Below are 16,466 nucleotides of genomic sequence, written 5' to 3' on the forward strand. Positions count from 1 at the left end.
CTCTAGTTAAGGGGGGGTCAACTGACCCAAGAGAGAGAGACGTGCGAAAGACCACGTTCTCCCAAGAAGCAGAATAAAAGTGACTTTGACTATTGTCTCATGGAGACCACCTGAAAAGCCCTCGGGCAAAGTGGGCTGGTTGAGAGAGAGATCGCATTACCTGCAACTTGATTGACACCTGCGATCCCGTGAAGAAGTATAAAGGCGGGTCTGAGGGGAGGACCCTCAGATGCACCAAGGAAACACACGAAGGAGAAACGCTAGAAATCCTGCGACAGCGTTTTAATAGCTACAGCCGGTGGTGGGGTTCGTGTGCGTCCTTCCCTTGCCTGGGATTGGCGACTTCACCACGGAAGACGGCCTAGCTACAGGGGAAGCCACAGATGAGAGTCCATTCCCCCAACGAGACTTCCGACTACCTCCTACAGGTTGGAAAACCTGTCGGGTAAATGCTTCATGTTCTCTGTCTTTCTAACTAAAAGTGCACCAACGCGACACTTCCGCTGGCAACTAAGTGAAACTGCCGTGATCTAAAAGACTTTTAGATATCCAGTGAACGATATAAAATCTACATTACCCCTAGACGACGATCGAGCTTGTGTTTTGAATGATTATTATTACACCGGTGTTTTAGATTGAGTTTTGATGATCTGAATGTTTTGTATTAACCATACGTTTGTGCCCTTGTTGAATAAAACGGTTGAAAATAGTAGCATCCGACTCAGCTGACCCATCTATCTTTGCTGGTAAGTTACCTGGTTACGGGGTTTTCGTAACACTATCTAATCCAAGGACAATTAAGTTTCCCCAAGCTACACAACCAGCATCTCATCCACAAAATTATTTACGTAAATCTCTTCTGCACCTTTTCCAAAACTGCCTCATTTTCCTGTGAATGTGGCTATAACTGGATATGACACTCCAGTGTAAGTAATTTGATGCTTTATTACTTCTGTACCTTTACATGCTTTTTCAAACATTTTACCACCCTATCACTTCCAATGTATAACGCACATAAGCCACATCCCACAGATGTAGGAATGCTGGTAGACTAATTGGCCACTGCATATTATCCTTGTGTAGATGAATGGTGGAATCTGGGACTTGATGAGATTCTGGGAAAAATATATTTAAAAAATTAGTGTAGGGTTAATGAAAATCGGGTCTTGATGGTCAGCACGTCTTTCTGACTCTGATACAATGTCTGCTCTTGTAATCTTTTTTTTAAAAAATGGTATTGACTACTTTATATCCCACCTTCTCATTCTTCCCATCATAATGCTAACAATTCACATTTCACAGGATTAAATGTACTCTGCCAGCTATACATCCCAACACTAACCTGGAGGGAAGTGTACACTCCATTAGCCAAATGAACTGCTTCGGATGCTTCCACAGGGTTTGGGATGTCAAGATCCTGTGGAACCAGCTGGCACTGTTCAAGTAGTTGCACAAGACAGGTGACATTGCCACTCATACTACAGAGCTCCTCCAAAAACCAAGCACCATCTCTGGAAGTCAAATCAACCAGCTGTTCCCCAGCACTTGATGCAGCTCCCTCCATCATAAGGTTCCGCCTGAAACAGAACAGTAGACTGTACGGTAGCCATATCGATCCTGTGCAAAACTCTTCATTTTACTCCAAGTAAAACATGCAATAAAAATCAATAGGCCTAATTCTCTAGTCAACATCAGATTCGTGAGATAGATGTTTTAACAATGCCTGGAATCATTTTATATTTGGCGTAACTAAATAGCATTCAACAAAAAACAGCTAATTTGGATGATGAATATCATTATTAAAGCTCAAACATTTGCACTTCTTAAATGCTGGCTGCAGAACGAAGCTAACATCTATAGCAGGGCAGACAATACCTTGTTAATGCGCAAAGGGCAGAGATGATGACACTAGCTAGGCTTAAGGATCCTTCATCACAATTTTCATGGAGAAAAACTTTTATGCAGCGCTCGATTTCCTTTAGCTGCTCTTCACAAACGGGGACTGTTACCGATTCCTGCTTCAGTCTCTCAACCTGCCTGATTAACCGACTGTTCACGTCTGCAGCAAAACGTTGAAGAGTCAGCTCAGTTGCTGTTATGAACTGACAGATTGTTGTGGGCTGCTGGGGAGCATACTGGATCTCATACCTAGAAAATAAACATTGCATACATCAATAATTCCCAGTTATTTTAATATCATATGGTAGCAGTTTCCAGTCTCACTGCCCAGAATTATGTTGCAGGTCTACTTGTAAAGTTAACCCAAATTTATTCTGAAAGGTTTTGTCAATCATTCCTTTTGGGTATTTGTTACCAGGTATCATCATACCTTTTGCAAAGATGTGCTATCAAGATCATTTTCTCCCCACAAATTCATATTTCACATCCAGAAACCTTCTAGAAAACGTGGACGTCATGGAGGAATGGTTTACGGAATCTCTGTGGGTGGAGGTTAGGAACAGGAAGGGGTCAACAAATTTACTGGGTGTTTTTTATAGCCCGCCCAATAATAACAGGGATATCAAGGAGCAGATAGGGAAACAGATCCTGCAAAGGTGTAATAATAAGAATTGTTGTAATGGGAGATTTTAATTTCCCAAATATTGATTGGCATCTCCCGAGACCAAGGGGTGGAGTTTGTTAGGTGTGTTCAGGAAGGTTTCTTGACAATATGTAGATAAGCCTACAAGAGGAGAGACTGTACCTGATCTGGTATTGGGAAATGAACCTGGTCAGGTGTCAGATCTCTCAATGGGAGAGCATTTTGGAGATAGTGATCATAATTCTATCTCCTTTACAATAGCATTGGAGAGAGATAGGAACAGACAAGTTAGAAAGGCGTTTAATTGGTGTAAGGGGAATTATGAGGCTATCAGGCAGGAAACTGGAGGCTTAAATTGGGAACAGATGTTCTCAGGGAAAAGTACAGAAGAAATGTGGCAAAATTTCAGGGGATATTTGTGTGGAATTCTGCTTAGGAATGTCCCAATGAGACAGGGAAGTTATGATAGGGTACAGGAACCGTGGTGTACAAAGGCTGTAATAAATCTAGTCAAGAAGAAAAGCTAAAAAAAAGGTAATGATAGAAATCTGGAAGATTATAAGGCTAACAGGAAGGAGTTTAAGGAGGAAATCAGGAGAGCCAGAAGGGGCCATGAGAAGGCCTTGGCAGGCAGGATTAAAGAAAACCCCAAGGCATTCTACAAGTATGTGAAGAGCAAGAGGATAAGACTTGAAAGAATAGGACCTATCAAGTGTGACAGTGGGAAAGTGTGTATGGAACCGGAGGAAATAGCAGAGGTACTTAATGAATACTTTACTTCAGTATTCACTATGGAAAAGGATCCTGGTGATTGTAGTGATGACTTGCAGCAGACTGACAAGCTTGAACATGTAGATATTAAGGAAGAGGATGTACTGGAGCTTTTGGAAAGCATCAAGTTGGATAAGTCACCGGGACCAGATGAGATGTACCCCAGACTACTGTGGGAGGCAAGGGAGGAGATTGCTGAGCCTCTGGCGATGATCATTGCATCATCAGTGGGGATGGGAGAGGTTCCAGAGGATTGGAAGGTTGCAGATGTTGTTCCCTTATTCAAGAAAGGAAGTAGAGATAAGCCCAGGAAGTTATAGATCAGTGAGTCTTACCTCAGTGGTTGGTAAGTTGATGAAGAAGATCCTGACAGGCAGAATTTATGAACATTTGGAGAGGCATTATATGATCATAAATAGTCAGCATGGCTTTGTCAAGGGCAGGTTGTGCCTTACGAGCCTGATTGAATATTTTTGAGGATGTGACTAAACGCATTGATGAAGGAAGAGCAGTAGATGTAGTGTATATGGATTTCAGCAAGGCATTTGATAAGGTATCCCATGCAAGGCTTACTGAGAAAGTAAGGAGGCATGGGATCTAAGGGGACATTGCTTTGTGGATCCAGAACTGGCTTGCCCACAGAAGGCAAAGAGTGGTTGTAGACAGGTCATATTCTGCATGGAGGTTGGTGACCAGTGCTGTGCCTCTGGGATCTGTTCTGGGACCCTTACTCTTCGTGATTTTTATAAATGACCTGGATGAGGAAGTGGAGGGATGGGTTAGTAAGTTTGCTGATGACACAAAGGTTGGAGGTGTTGTGGATAGTGTGGAGGGCTGTCAGAGGTTACAGTGGGACAGTGATAAGATGCAAAACTGGGTTGAGAAGTGGCAGATAGAATTCAACCCTGGTTAAGTGTGAGGTCGTTCATCTTGGTAGGTCAAATATGATGGCAGAATATAGTATCAATGGTAAGACTCTTGGCAGTGTGGAGGATCAGAGAGATCTTGGGGTCCGAGTCCATAGGATGCTCAAAGCAGCTGCGCAGGTTGACTCTGTGGTTAAGAAGGCATACAGTGTATTGGCCTTCATCAATCGTGGAATTGAATTTAGGAGCCAAAAGGTAATGTTGCAGCTATATAGGACCTTGGTCAAACCCCACTTGGCGTACTGTGCTCAGTTCTGGTCACCTCACTACAGGAAGGATGTGGAAACCATGGAAAGGATGCAGAGGAGATTTAGAGGAGATATAGCCTGGATTGGGGAGCATGTCTTATGAAAATAGGTTGAGTGAACTCGGCCTTTTCTCCTTGGAGCAATGGAGGATAAGAGGTGACCTGATAGGGGTGTATAAGATGATGAGAGGCATTGATAGTGTGGATAGCCAGAGGCTTTTTCCCAGGGCTGAAATGGTTGCCACAAGAGGACACAGGTTTAAGGTGCTGGGGAGTAGGTACAGGGGAGATGTCAGGGATAAGTTTTTTACTTAGAGAGTGGTGAGTGCGTGGAATGGGCTGCTGGCAATGGTGGTGGAGAAGGAAATGATAGGGTCTTTTAAGAGACGTTTGGATAGGTATATGAAGCTTAGAAAAATTGAGGGCTATGTGTAAGCCTAGTAATTTCTAAGGTAGGGACATGTTCGCAACAACTTTGTGGGCTGAAGGGCCTGTATTGTAAGGCTTTCTATCTTTCTGTGTTTCAACAAAGCCAATGTATGCAAACAGAGTCTTAGGCCAGCTATACACTTTCATTTTGGGTACTGCAAGGATTGGTAGCATGGATGACAGGCAGACAAGGTAAAGACACAATAGTGGTTTCAGTGCAGTTATATGCAGTTGTTCACTACTGTCTCAATCATATTTCGAAACAGAATAGCCAAGTCCAAAGGCATTTAAGAGTTCACATACACAGATCACAGAACTGTAGTGGTCAAATACAAAAATATCCAGAAGTTTAACGAACATTACATTGAATTTCATAAATTACACTTGCATTCTCAGAACATTGAAAGTTGAGTGATCTAATTAGTTTTGAATGTAACTGAAAGGCTGCAGAAAATACTTCCCCACTCGTGGGAAAGCCTGAGGCAAGGGATGTGTCATGATGTTATAACTAGGACATTTGGACTCATCTGGGAATTAAAACATGTTCATAAAGAATGACAGGCATTTGGGATGCCTGCAAAGAAACCAGTAAAGCCAGTTCAATAAACTTATTCTGAGACATAGATTTTTCTTAGCTAATTGTTTTAGGAATATGAAACAGGACAGGCAAATGGAATTAAGATGTTGTGAGGCAGGGTCTCACTGAAGTGCTGAACAAACCCGATGAGCTGAATAAGCTATCTGTGTTCCTAAGCAAAAACAATTGAAAGAGAACTATAGAATATCATCTGTCTTTAAAATACTTGCTTTCTAACAGCAGTTGGTGCTATTGCACTGCTCGTGAGACCCAACGTCTTGCATGTTGTTTGTGTGTTGTACGTGTGCCTGCTCTCCCTGTGAATGCATAGATATTCCCCCACTTGCTCTGTTTTCCTCCCATATCCCAAGATGCCCTGGTAGGCTAGGTTTTGTAACTTGCCCCTTAGATGTGAGAATGGATGAGGGAAAATAGGTTATAAGGAGATAGTGAGGGATTGAGATTGACCAGATTGCTGAGAGCTCAGTGGACTAAATTACTGATTTTGCCAAATGGAGAAATGAGAAGTATAAATTATGATTTAAAATCCAGAGTTTCAGAGCACCAGCTACCCCACGCCTTTCCATTCATGTGATAAAATCTTGAAAATCAGTTTAAGGCCATCAAATTTAATTACAACACACCTCATCTTCATTTGATGTCCTTAAACGTATTAATGGAGCATGATCAGAAATGACCACAACAACCTATTTATCCATTAGAGCAGAAAACAGCAATAACGATTTGACTGAAGCTTAATCCTGCAGTGGTCAGTCCATTCAGAATTCAGTTGTATTTTTGTAACAGTTTACAGCCGACAAAGTATACTTAACTAGTATCACAATTCACATGGCACTTACTTTCTGTACAGCTCCTGGCAGTGCTCCACTGTCATTTCGCATATCAGTTCTTCCATCCATGTTTTCCACTGTTCCATCCTATGCTTTTGGAAGACAGCCTTTGGGTACTGCAGGGCTACAGCAGCATAGCTATGAAGCTGTTCCAAACATCCACGTAAGATTGTACGACGCTGCTGTAGCAAAGCTCCAACCTCTCCTTCCAGCTGCTCACACTGGCTGATTAAGTGTGCCTGACCAGCATTCTGGAGAAATGTTGTTGCTGGAACATAGCTTGGAGCTCCTATATTAAGATGAGATTGGGGTGTGAGAAGGAGAGGTTACAGATGAATGGTAAAATCAGAAAGAAGTTATTTAGCAGTAAGTAAATCTTAAAGTGTACCTTCATTTGCCCAAGATCAATTCCTTACACAATTTTTAAAAAAGGAAAACAATTCCCAGTTATCACAATCTAATTTTATTCAATTTAAAGTAAACCTGCGGTTTGTTGCTAGGGATATTGAATCTGATTTGTAGATAGATGCTAAATGTGCTTTGTACATTTTATACAAAACATGACAAATCATTAGCACCAGAACCAGAGTTATAATAGATTTCCAATAATTTGCTATCCAATTATTCAAAAACCCTGATGGTTCAGCATTTGGCACATCAGGTGGTATCTGCCATGCTCTTATTTGTGCTCACTGGGAGCCTGGTTCCTGCAATCTCTTCAAACTCACTGGATTCACAGGAAATTTTTTTTATACTGTTCATCATCTCTGTGAACCAAAAGTATGTTAGGGAAATTAATAGCAATACATCCAATAATCAGGAAAATCTGCCAAACTGGCACTAAAAACCTGAGCATGACAGACTGTCACTAATCCTGAACCTGCTAAATACTTGTTGAACAGAAATACTGTCATTTGCCTAAATGGAAACAGAAGGTGCCATAAGGACGTATTTAAGTGCATTCAAATAGAACACAATCTTGCTCGACTATTCAAAGCTCAAGTCTACTTCTTAACTACTTTTTGCTGCAAACTATGTCTAATTATTGAGGTTCAGTAATGAATAGCCATTACCCAAGTCCAGTGGTGTGCTGATATCCTGAAGCAGACTTGCAAGCTGTGTAGCTTCTAAGCTTGAGAACGCAGCCTGATATTGTGTAATCCACTGTTCAAAGTCATTCAGTTTCACCTGAATAGCATCCTGTACAGCAAGCTGCTGAGATTGCAGCTGAGTATGTTCTGAATATCTGAATGGAAAACAAAGTAGCAAGATGCATACCATTGAAAAAATTATTTACTTGAACACTGCTTCTATGATTCTGCCATAAAAGGACAAGGAAAACCCATGTCCCTCTTAACAACAGCCTAATCTTTAAATATTAACATATTAATAAACATTTTCATAAAACTGCATTCCTTTGCTCTCTATTAGGTCACAGAATGAAACAATGCACAAACACAAGGTATAGTGCAGAATATTCGACACGTCAGTCCATGATGATGCTACACTCAGGTTGGAAAAGCAAAACCTTATATTCCATTTGGGTAGCCTCCAGCCTGATGGCGAGAACATCGATTTCTTGAACTTCCAGTAATTGCCAACCCTTTCCCCATTCCCATTTTCCTCTCCCACACTATCAACTTCCCTGCCCCATCATGTCCCTTTAGTCCCTTTCTTCCATGGTCTTCTACGATCTTCTATCAGACTCCCCTCCCCATTTTTCCAGCCCTTTATCTCTTTCACCAATCAACTTCCCATCTCTTTACTTCACCCCGCCCCTCTCCCAGTTTCACCTATCACCTTGTTCTTCTTCCACCCCTCCCCCACCTTCTTGCTTTGACTTATCTTCCCCACCCCCCCCTCCCCCCAAGTTCTGGCGAAGGATCACAGTCCGAAATGTCAACTGTTCCCTCTTTTTCATAGATGCTGCCTGGCCTGCCAGGTTCCTCCATCATTTTATGCATGTTGCTTGGATTTCCAGCATCTGCAGATTTTGTCTCAGTTCAGAGGAAGGACAGTAATACAAAATATTCAGCTTTAACAAGTGCATAACCAAGCTGAACTGAACTGCAATACCTTCATGTCAGAATTGCAAGCAACAACCAGGTAGAGCATCTTAGCTGATGCCCATACGCTGGTATCCACGCAGAAGGCAGTGTTATGGAAAGGAGGAGGGCAGGAGAAAATAAAATCCACTATATATAAAAAAAAATTTAGTATTGGAGGCATCCACCTCCCTCCCTCAGATTGTGAGTGGCTCAAGCTCTGTTTCATTAGTAAATGGGATTTTTAAACTGCAAAATACATTTTGGCTCATGCATACTGTAACAGGTTTGATTATTAAGTCACTCTATTGATAAGATCTCTTGATGAAAACATTCAGTTCAAACATATTTGAAGCACTTTCAAACTGTTAAATATTTTTGCCTTAGAAAAGAATAGAGAAAAGTAGAGCACATTAACAAGCTTTTCAGCCCACAATGTCTGAGCTGACCACTATATCAATTCAAATGAAACCAAACTGCTTGCACATGATTTAACAGAACACAGAACAGCACAGGAACAGAAACAGATCCTTTGGCTGATAATGTCATTTAAAAACTTACATTTGTAGCTCAATTTGGTAGGCTATCAAACATATTTATACTACTTACTGAAATATAGGAAGATTTGAAATGTAAGCAAAACTAAAAATTACCAAGAGGATTAAATTGATACCTTTGCTCCAATGTAAGAGCTGGATGGTCAGAAATATTTTCAGCTCCTTCCAGAAATTCTATTTCCTGTAGCAATTTACTCTGGAGTTTCTCTACTTTTGTCAAATGCTCTTGGAGATTCAGATAATCCTCCAAGCTTGCATCAAGTTTAGGAATAATTGCCAGCATATCATCTCTGTTCTTAAACCAGGTCACCTTGTGTGAAAGAGATAGAAGGAAAGAGCAATTTGTTAAAAGTACAGTTTAAGATATCTTCAAATTCAAACAAGTTAGCATCTTTTTGTCTATTCTGTTTAGAATTGTTTGTACTGTTGTTGTAAAACAGATTTCATGACATAGTGATGAATCTAATTCCAGTTCCATTCAGGTTTAAGCTCCAACAAATATTCTGGCATGAAAATGAAAATTAGCTCTGTCAACATCAATGAGGGGAAAAACAAATTTTCACCAATGATCTTTCACCAAATATCCTAACTGCAAGGACAGAAAAGGTCAAGAGACCTAAAATCTCTTGAATATAATGTTTGAGCAGCTGGAGATTTTCAAAAGTTTGTATTTCGATACTTGAATTTTTTTTTTCAATTTTTCAGATTCCCAATTTTAGACACAATATATCCTTCAGATGTTGGAAATCCTGAGAAACACACACACAATGCTGCTGGAACTCACCAAGTCAGGCAGCATCCAGAGGCATATAAACAACTGACATTTCCGGCTGAGACCCTTCATCCAGATGGGAAAGGAAGGGGGCAAAAGCCAGGATAAGGAGAGGGGTGGCGAAGTAGTATAAGCTGGCAGGTGATAGGTGAAAATAGGTGAGGGTGGGTGGAGGGAGGGGGAGATAAAGAAGCTGGAGGACAGTGGTCGATGGAAGAAAGGCAAGGAGGGGAATCAAAGGGAGATTTTGGGCAAGTGAGGACAAGGAAGGGGTGAAAGAGCAATCAGAACGGGGATTAGAAAGACAAAATGGAGGGGATAGAGTTTACTGGGAAATTGAATTAAGGTTCATGCCATCAGGCTATCCAGACAGAATGATGTGCTGTGCCTCCAATTTGAGTTTGGCCTCATCATGGTAGCAGAGGAGGCCATAGACAGACATGTCAGAATAGGAATGCAAAATTAGAATCAAAATGGGTGGCCTATGAGAAATCTTGCCTTTTGCAGCTGACAGTAAACTTGATTAACAAAGTCCCCCCCCCCCCAAACTTTCATCGGGCCTCACTTATATAGAGGCGCAGCATCAGGAGTACCAGAAACAATAGATGATGCCGAAAGACTTGCAGCTGAAATATTGCTTCACATGCTAAGAATTGTTTGGGGTCCTGAATGGTAGTGAGGGAGATGTAGGGGCAAGTGTAGCACCTACCTTGCTTGCAGGGTTAAGTGCCAGGAAGAGATCAGCAACAAATGAACAAAGGAGTCATAGAGAGAGATGCCTATAGAAAGCGGAGATGTGCTTCATGGTAGAATCCCACTGAAGATGGCGGAGGTTACAGAGAATGATGTGTTGGATACAGAGCTTCAGGGGTGCGAGGACAAGGCGAACTTTGTTAGGGTAGATGTGTACAAAATGGAGGAGATGCAGGTGAGGGCAGCATTGATAGTGGTGGAAGGGAAACCAGAGGTCTCAGATGTTCGAGAATGGAAAATCTCATCCTGAGAACCAATGTGGCAGAGACTGAGGAATTGGGAGAAGGAAACAGCATTTTCACAAATGATAGGGTGGGAAGAAGTCCAGCACGAGAGTCAGTAGATATGTAAAAGAGTGATTGAGAAAGAGGAAAGAGGTGTCAGAGATGGACCAAATGACTTTAAGGGCAGGGTGAAAGTTGTAGAAAAAGTTGATAAAGTTGGCGAGCTCAGCATGAGTGTAGGAAGCAGCACCAATGCAGTTGTCAATGTAGCAGAGGAAAAATTGGCAAGCATTATCAGTGGAGGTTTAGAACCTACTGCTCCATGTAGTGATGAAAAAGCGGCATAACTACAGCCCACGTGAGTGCCCTGGGCCCTTAGTTTGGAGAAAGTGGGACAAGTCAGAAGAGAAACTGTCACAGATAGGGACCAGTTCTGCCAGACAGGGAAGGAGTACTGGTTAGAATGAACTGGAGAGCTTTAAGGCTTTCCTGATAGAGGATGGAAATGTTTAGGAACCAGGCACCATAGTGAAAATAAGGCAATCCCAGGATAAGGAATTGAAAGTTACTGAAGTGATGGAAAGCATGTGAAGCATCACAGATGTAGGTAAAATGTGACTGAACCAAAGGGGACAAAACGGAGTAAACTTAGGCAAACACGAGTTCAGTGGGGCAGGAACAGGCCAGGTCAGGCAGAAACAACAGGCCTACCAAGAAGTATTAGGTTTGTGACTCTTTGGTAGGAGGGAGAAACGAGCAGTGCAGGGTATGGGAACCATGAGGTTGGGGGCAGGGCATGGCAGATCATAGAAACATAGAAAATAGGTGCAGGAGTAGGCCATTCGGCCCTTCGAGCCTGCACCGCCATTCAGTATGATCATGGCTGATCATCCAACTCAGAACCCTGTACCTGCCTTCTCTCCATACCCCCGATCCCTTTAGCCACAAGGGCCATATCTAACTTCCTCTTAAATATAGCCAATGAACCGGCCTCAACTGTTTCCTGTGGCAGAGAATTCCACAGATTCACCACTCTCTGTGTGAAGAAGTTTTTCCTTATCTCCGTCCTAAAAGGCTTCCCCTTTATCCTTAAACTGTGACCCCTCGTTCTGGACTTCCTCAACATCGGAAACAATCTTCCTGCAACTAGCCTGTCCAATCCCTTTAGAATTGAGTCTATGCGATTGATAACAGTGTTGGAGACAATTCTGGTGCTCCTCAGTGGGAGAGCAGAGGGTATTTTTTCCAAAGGGGGTGAGGATAGAATGGGTGAGATAAAAGGTGGAGATGATTGTGGCACACCCCGATTGTCTCAGAACTGAGGAAGCAGTTGCAATTCCGTCAAGGAAAGCAGATTTCTTTCTTTGAATGATGCTAGTTTTATAGCAATCTAAATGGTTAGTGTTACTCAGGCAGTGTTACGTGGAATCCAGATTAAATTACTGAAATTTAAATTCCTTGGCTGTAATAGTAGAATCTGAATCTAACTAAAAGAAAGTAGAATCATGCAAAAATTATGGTACAAGAAGCCACTATTCAGCTTATTTTGTCCGTACAGGTTAGCCAAAGCTAAATCTATTTTCCATCATGTTGAATAGAATTAATCCACTTGTGGATCAATGATCCAGAACCCAGGTTTATATATCACCACTCCATATAGATGATTTTAATGGACCCTTATGCATTTAGACATAGAAATTCACTGGAATTAATGTCATGGTAAAAGTTGACTGAACACTACTGAACTATTTTGCCCTTAGATTGCACTACTTTTTTTATATTCCTTATTATAACCTCCAGAAATGTTCATATTCTGCATTGTACAGCAATACCACACATTTCATGACATACAGTATGTCAGTGATAATAAACCTGATTCTGAACTTCAGGGTCTATCCTCTGCAGCAATAATTGCCATCATTTCATAAGACTAAGATACAGGAGCAGACTTAGGCCCTTTGAACCTGCTCTGCCATTTCATCATGGCTGATCCAATTTTCCTCTCAGCCCAAATCTCCTGCCTTCTCCCCGTATCCTTTCATGCTCTGACCAATCAAGAATCGATCAAACACTAAGTACACTGCAGATGCTGTGGTCAAATCAAGACAGACAAAAAAGCTGGATGAATTCAGCAGGTCGGGCAGCATCCGTTGAAAGGAGCAGTCAACGTTTCAGGTCGAGACCCTTCATCAGGACTAAAGGGGGGGCAGGGGCCCTATAAAGAAGGTGGGGGGAGGGTGGAAAACCAATCAGAGGAAAGATCAAGGGGTGGGGGAGGGGAAGCAGGGAGGGGATAGGTAGGAGAGGTGAAGAAGGAATGTAAGGGGAAAGCACTATGGGTAGTAGAAGAAGGCAGAATCATGAGAGGTGATAGGCAGCTAGAACAGGAGACAGAGTGAAGGTGGGATGGGGAAAGGGAGAGGGAGGGAATTACCGGAAGTTGGAGAATTTGATGTTCATACCAAGGGGCTGGAGACAGGGCAGTAGAGGAGGCCATGTATGAACATATCCGAATGGGAATGTGAAGGAAAGTTGAAGTAAGTGGCAACTGGGAGATCCTGTCTGTTGTGGCGGACAGAGCATAGGTGCTTGACGAAGCGGTCCCCCAGTCTGCATCGGGTCTCACCGATGTAGAGGAGGCCGCACCGGGAGCACTGGATGCAATAGATTACCCTCAACAGACTCACAAGTGAAGTATTGCCTCACCTGGAAGGACTGTTTGGGGCCCTGAATGGTGGTAAGAGAGGAGGTGTAGGGACAGGTGTAGCACTTACGCTTGCAGGGGTAAGTGCCAGGTGGGAGATCTGTGGGGAGGGACGTGTGGACCAGGCAGTCACGGAGGGAACGACCCCTGAGAAAAGCAGAGAGGGTAAGATGTCCTTAGTGGTGGGGTCCTGTTGAAGGTGGCGGAAGTTGCGGAGAATATTATGCTGGATCTGGATGCTGGTGGGGTGACAGGTGAGGACAAGGGGGACACGGTCCCTGTTGTGGTGACGGGAGGATGGGGTGAGGGCTGAAGTGCGGGAAATGGAGGAGATGCGGATGAGGGCATCATTGATGACGGCAGAAGGGAAACCACGATCCTTAAAGAAAGAGGACATTTGGGATGTCCTGGAACGGAAAGCCTCATTCTTGGAGCAGATGCGGCGGAGACGGAGGAACTGGGAATAGAATTTTTGCATTTGGGCAGGGTGGGAAGAAGTATAATCAAGGTAGTTATGGGAGTCAGTGGGTTTATAGAAGATGTCAGTGGACAGTTTATTTCCAGAGATGGAGACCGAGAGATCGAGAAAGGGGAGAGAAGTGTTCGAGATAGACCAAGTGAATTTGAGGGCTGGATGAAAGTTACAGGCAAAGTCAATGAAATTGACGAGCTCAGCACTGCTGCAGGAAGCAGCACCAATGTAGTCGTCAATGTATCGAAGGAAAAGTTGGGGAGCAGTACCAATATAGATTTGGAGCACAGACTGTTCCACATAACCCATGAAGAGGCAGGCATAGCTAGGGCCCATGCAGGTGCCCATAGCTACACCCTTGGTCTGGAGAAAGTGGGAAGAGCCGAAAGAGAAGTTATTAAGTGTGAGTACCAGTTCCACCAACCTGAGGAGTGATAGAAGAATCTATCAAACTCTGCCTCAAATATACATAAAGACTTGGCCTCCACTTTGAGTCCAAGTTTATTCTAAGCAGTTTGGAAAAAAATGGAACCAATTTCCCTGGACCTATGCTTCCAAAAAACTGGATAAATGTAAAAACAAAGTTTGCATCTGCTCTGGTTAAGCGATGTTAGTTATTTCTATGCCTGAAAAGTAAATTTATGACCACTATTTTTGAGATGCATAGAGGCTCTCAAGTGGAAATGGATATCATATTCTAATCAAGATCAGAATATTTAACCACCCTCTTTCTGGATACTCCTCCATAAAACCAATCAAATATAATTGATGTGAAGCTGGAAGTATCTCCATCTCTTTATGATTGGTGCAGACCAACCTCTATGGCATGACACATCCACTTCTCCAAGCAAACTCCTAAAGCATAGTATCCCCACTTTCCTTTCCCCAGGATTTCCTCCACAAAAAACCCTGAAATTCTGTTACATCACAAAGAGCACAACTCCTCAAAATAGATCTGTCCTTTATATCATCTTGGAAAATATATTCCTGCTGTAAATAAGTGATTTGATCTGCATGTAATAAATCTTCTTTTACCAAAGTATAGCTTAATGTATTTTATTTAACTGATTATAAATTCAAGCATCCATTTAAAGTTACAGATTTCAATTTTGAACTTTATATCAACATTTGAGTTTTTAAAAAAATCATGTATTTCAAAGTTGGGTACCTTAATTTCAGCAACTCTGGAAGAGAAGAGGCTACGAGTGATATCTCGCTCCATCTCCCTCTTGCTCTGTTTACTTTCAGCTTGCTGTCCCCCGCCACCATATACAGCACCAGCAAATCCAATTTCACCACCGGCAGTCCAATCCACCAAAGGATCATAAACAAACGCTTCCAATAAGGTCAAGAGGGTCTCTCGACCTCGTCGCATTATTTGAACTACCTAACAGGGAAACATTTTTAACAGGTTAGCCAGATTATGAAAACAGAATCACAAAGTGTCTATTAGCATTGCAACTAATGGTAATTGCATACACATTTATATCCAATGTGAAACTAACCTGCTCACAAGAAAGTTTGAACAATCCTTCAACTCCGGTCACACCAAGTGCAGTCTCAATGTTCTGAGTCATTCTGAATGGAACTTTCTCAGGAACTCGTAGGCTTTTCCCTAAAGACAATGGACAATACTTGCTCTAATCATCACATAAAACCATGGTGATACTAAAAGGCTTAAAATTCAGTGTAAATGGTAATACCTTTTTCAAAGCAAACATTATAGTCAATGTGCACCACTTCTCCAGTTGTCATGTCTATAAGAACGTTATCCAAGTGTCTATCACCAAGCCCAATGATATAGCCCACCATGGACATAACTGCAGTTGACCTTGCATATGACTGGAGTAAAACAGAACTCATTAAGTGACATAAAAAAAAAGATAAGAATTCAAGCAACACGCCTTAAACATCTGTATAATATTTTAAGCTACCTCAGAAGAATGATCAAATATACTATAGCACATCAGAAAAAGTGGTCAAACAGGCAGATTTTAAAGTAGTAAAGAGTGAAGAAGCTTAAGGAATTTCAAAGCTCAGGTTGACAAAAGTTTCAGACACCAATAGAGGAGCAAATCAGGAAAATAAGCCAGAATTGGAGGCTTGAAAAATCAGATTGTGGAATGTTGCAGAGATATAAATGGATGTGACCATGAAGTGATTTGAAAACAAGGATGCAAATTCTAAAATCATGTGAAAATTCCTGCACTTATACAGCAGAGACACAAACAGAAAACTATGATCTAAAACAGCACCAAAATGTACCAAAAAGAACTAACACGAGGAAATCTGCAGATGCTGGAAATTCAAACAACAACACACACAAAATGCTGGTGGTACACAGCAGGCCAGGCAGCATCTATAGGGAGAAGCGCTGTCGACGTTTCGGGCCGAGACCCTTCCTCAGGACTAAAAGAAAGGAAAGAACCATATCTTTCCTTTCTTTTAGTCCTGAGGAAGGGTCTCAGCCCGAAACGTCGACAGCGCTTCTCCCTATAGATGCTGCCTGGCCTGCTGTGTTCCACCAGCATTTTGTGTGTGTTGTTGTCCAAAAAGAACTAGTTGTTTTTTTTAAGTGATAGGATTAGTTATTTTA

The 16,466-nt window shown here is 42.1% G+C and overlaps 1 protein-coding gene across 2 annotated transcripts in view; it reads right to left on the reverse strand.

Moving 5' to 3' along the window:
* Nucleotides 1-16,466, reverse strand: part of smg1 (SMG1 nonsense mediated mRNA decay associated PI3K related kinase) — a 139,319-nt gene that overhangs the window by 38,638 nt on the left and 84,215 nt on the right. For both annotated transcript variants that reach the window (XM_073060535.1, XM_073060534.1), the window contains exons 43-50: nucleotides 15,574-15,712; nucleotides 15,376-15,485; nucleotides 15,039-15,257; nucleotides 9,062-9,255; nucleotides 7,417-7,589; nucleotides 6,353-6,632; nucleotides 1,876-2,148; nucleotides 1,343-1,577 (exon numbers count right to left, since the gene is read on the reverse strand). In XM_073060535.1, coding sequence (XP_072916636.1) covers nucleotides 1,343-1,577; nucleotides 1,876-2,148; nucleotides 6,353-6,632; nucleotides 7,417-7,589; nucleotides 9,062-9,255; nucleotides 15,039-15,257; nucleotides 15,376-15,485; nucleotides 15,574-15,712 — 1,623 coding nt within the window. The remainder of the gene's footprint in view (nucleotides 1-1,342; nucleotides 1,578-1,875; nucleotides 2,149-6,352; nucleotides 6,633-7,416; nucleotides 7,590-9,061; nucleotides 9,256-15,038; nucleotides 15,258-15,375; nucleotides 15,486-15,573; nucleotides 15,713-16,466) is intronic.

This window comes from Hemitrygon akajei, chromosome 11 (genome assembly GCF_048418815.1).
Source record: "Hemitrygon akajei chromosome 11, sHemAka1.3, whole genome shotgun sequence".
NCBI lineage: Eukaryota > Metazoa > Chordata > Chondrichthyes > Myliobatiformes > Dasyatidae > Hemitrygon > Hemitrygon akajei.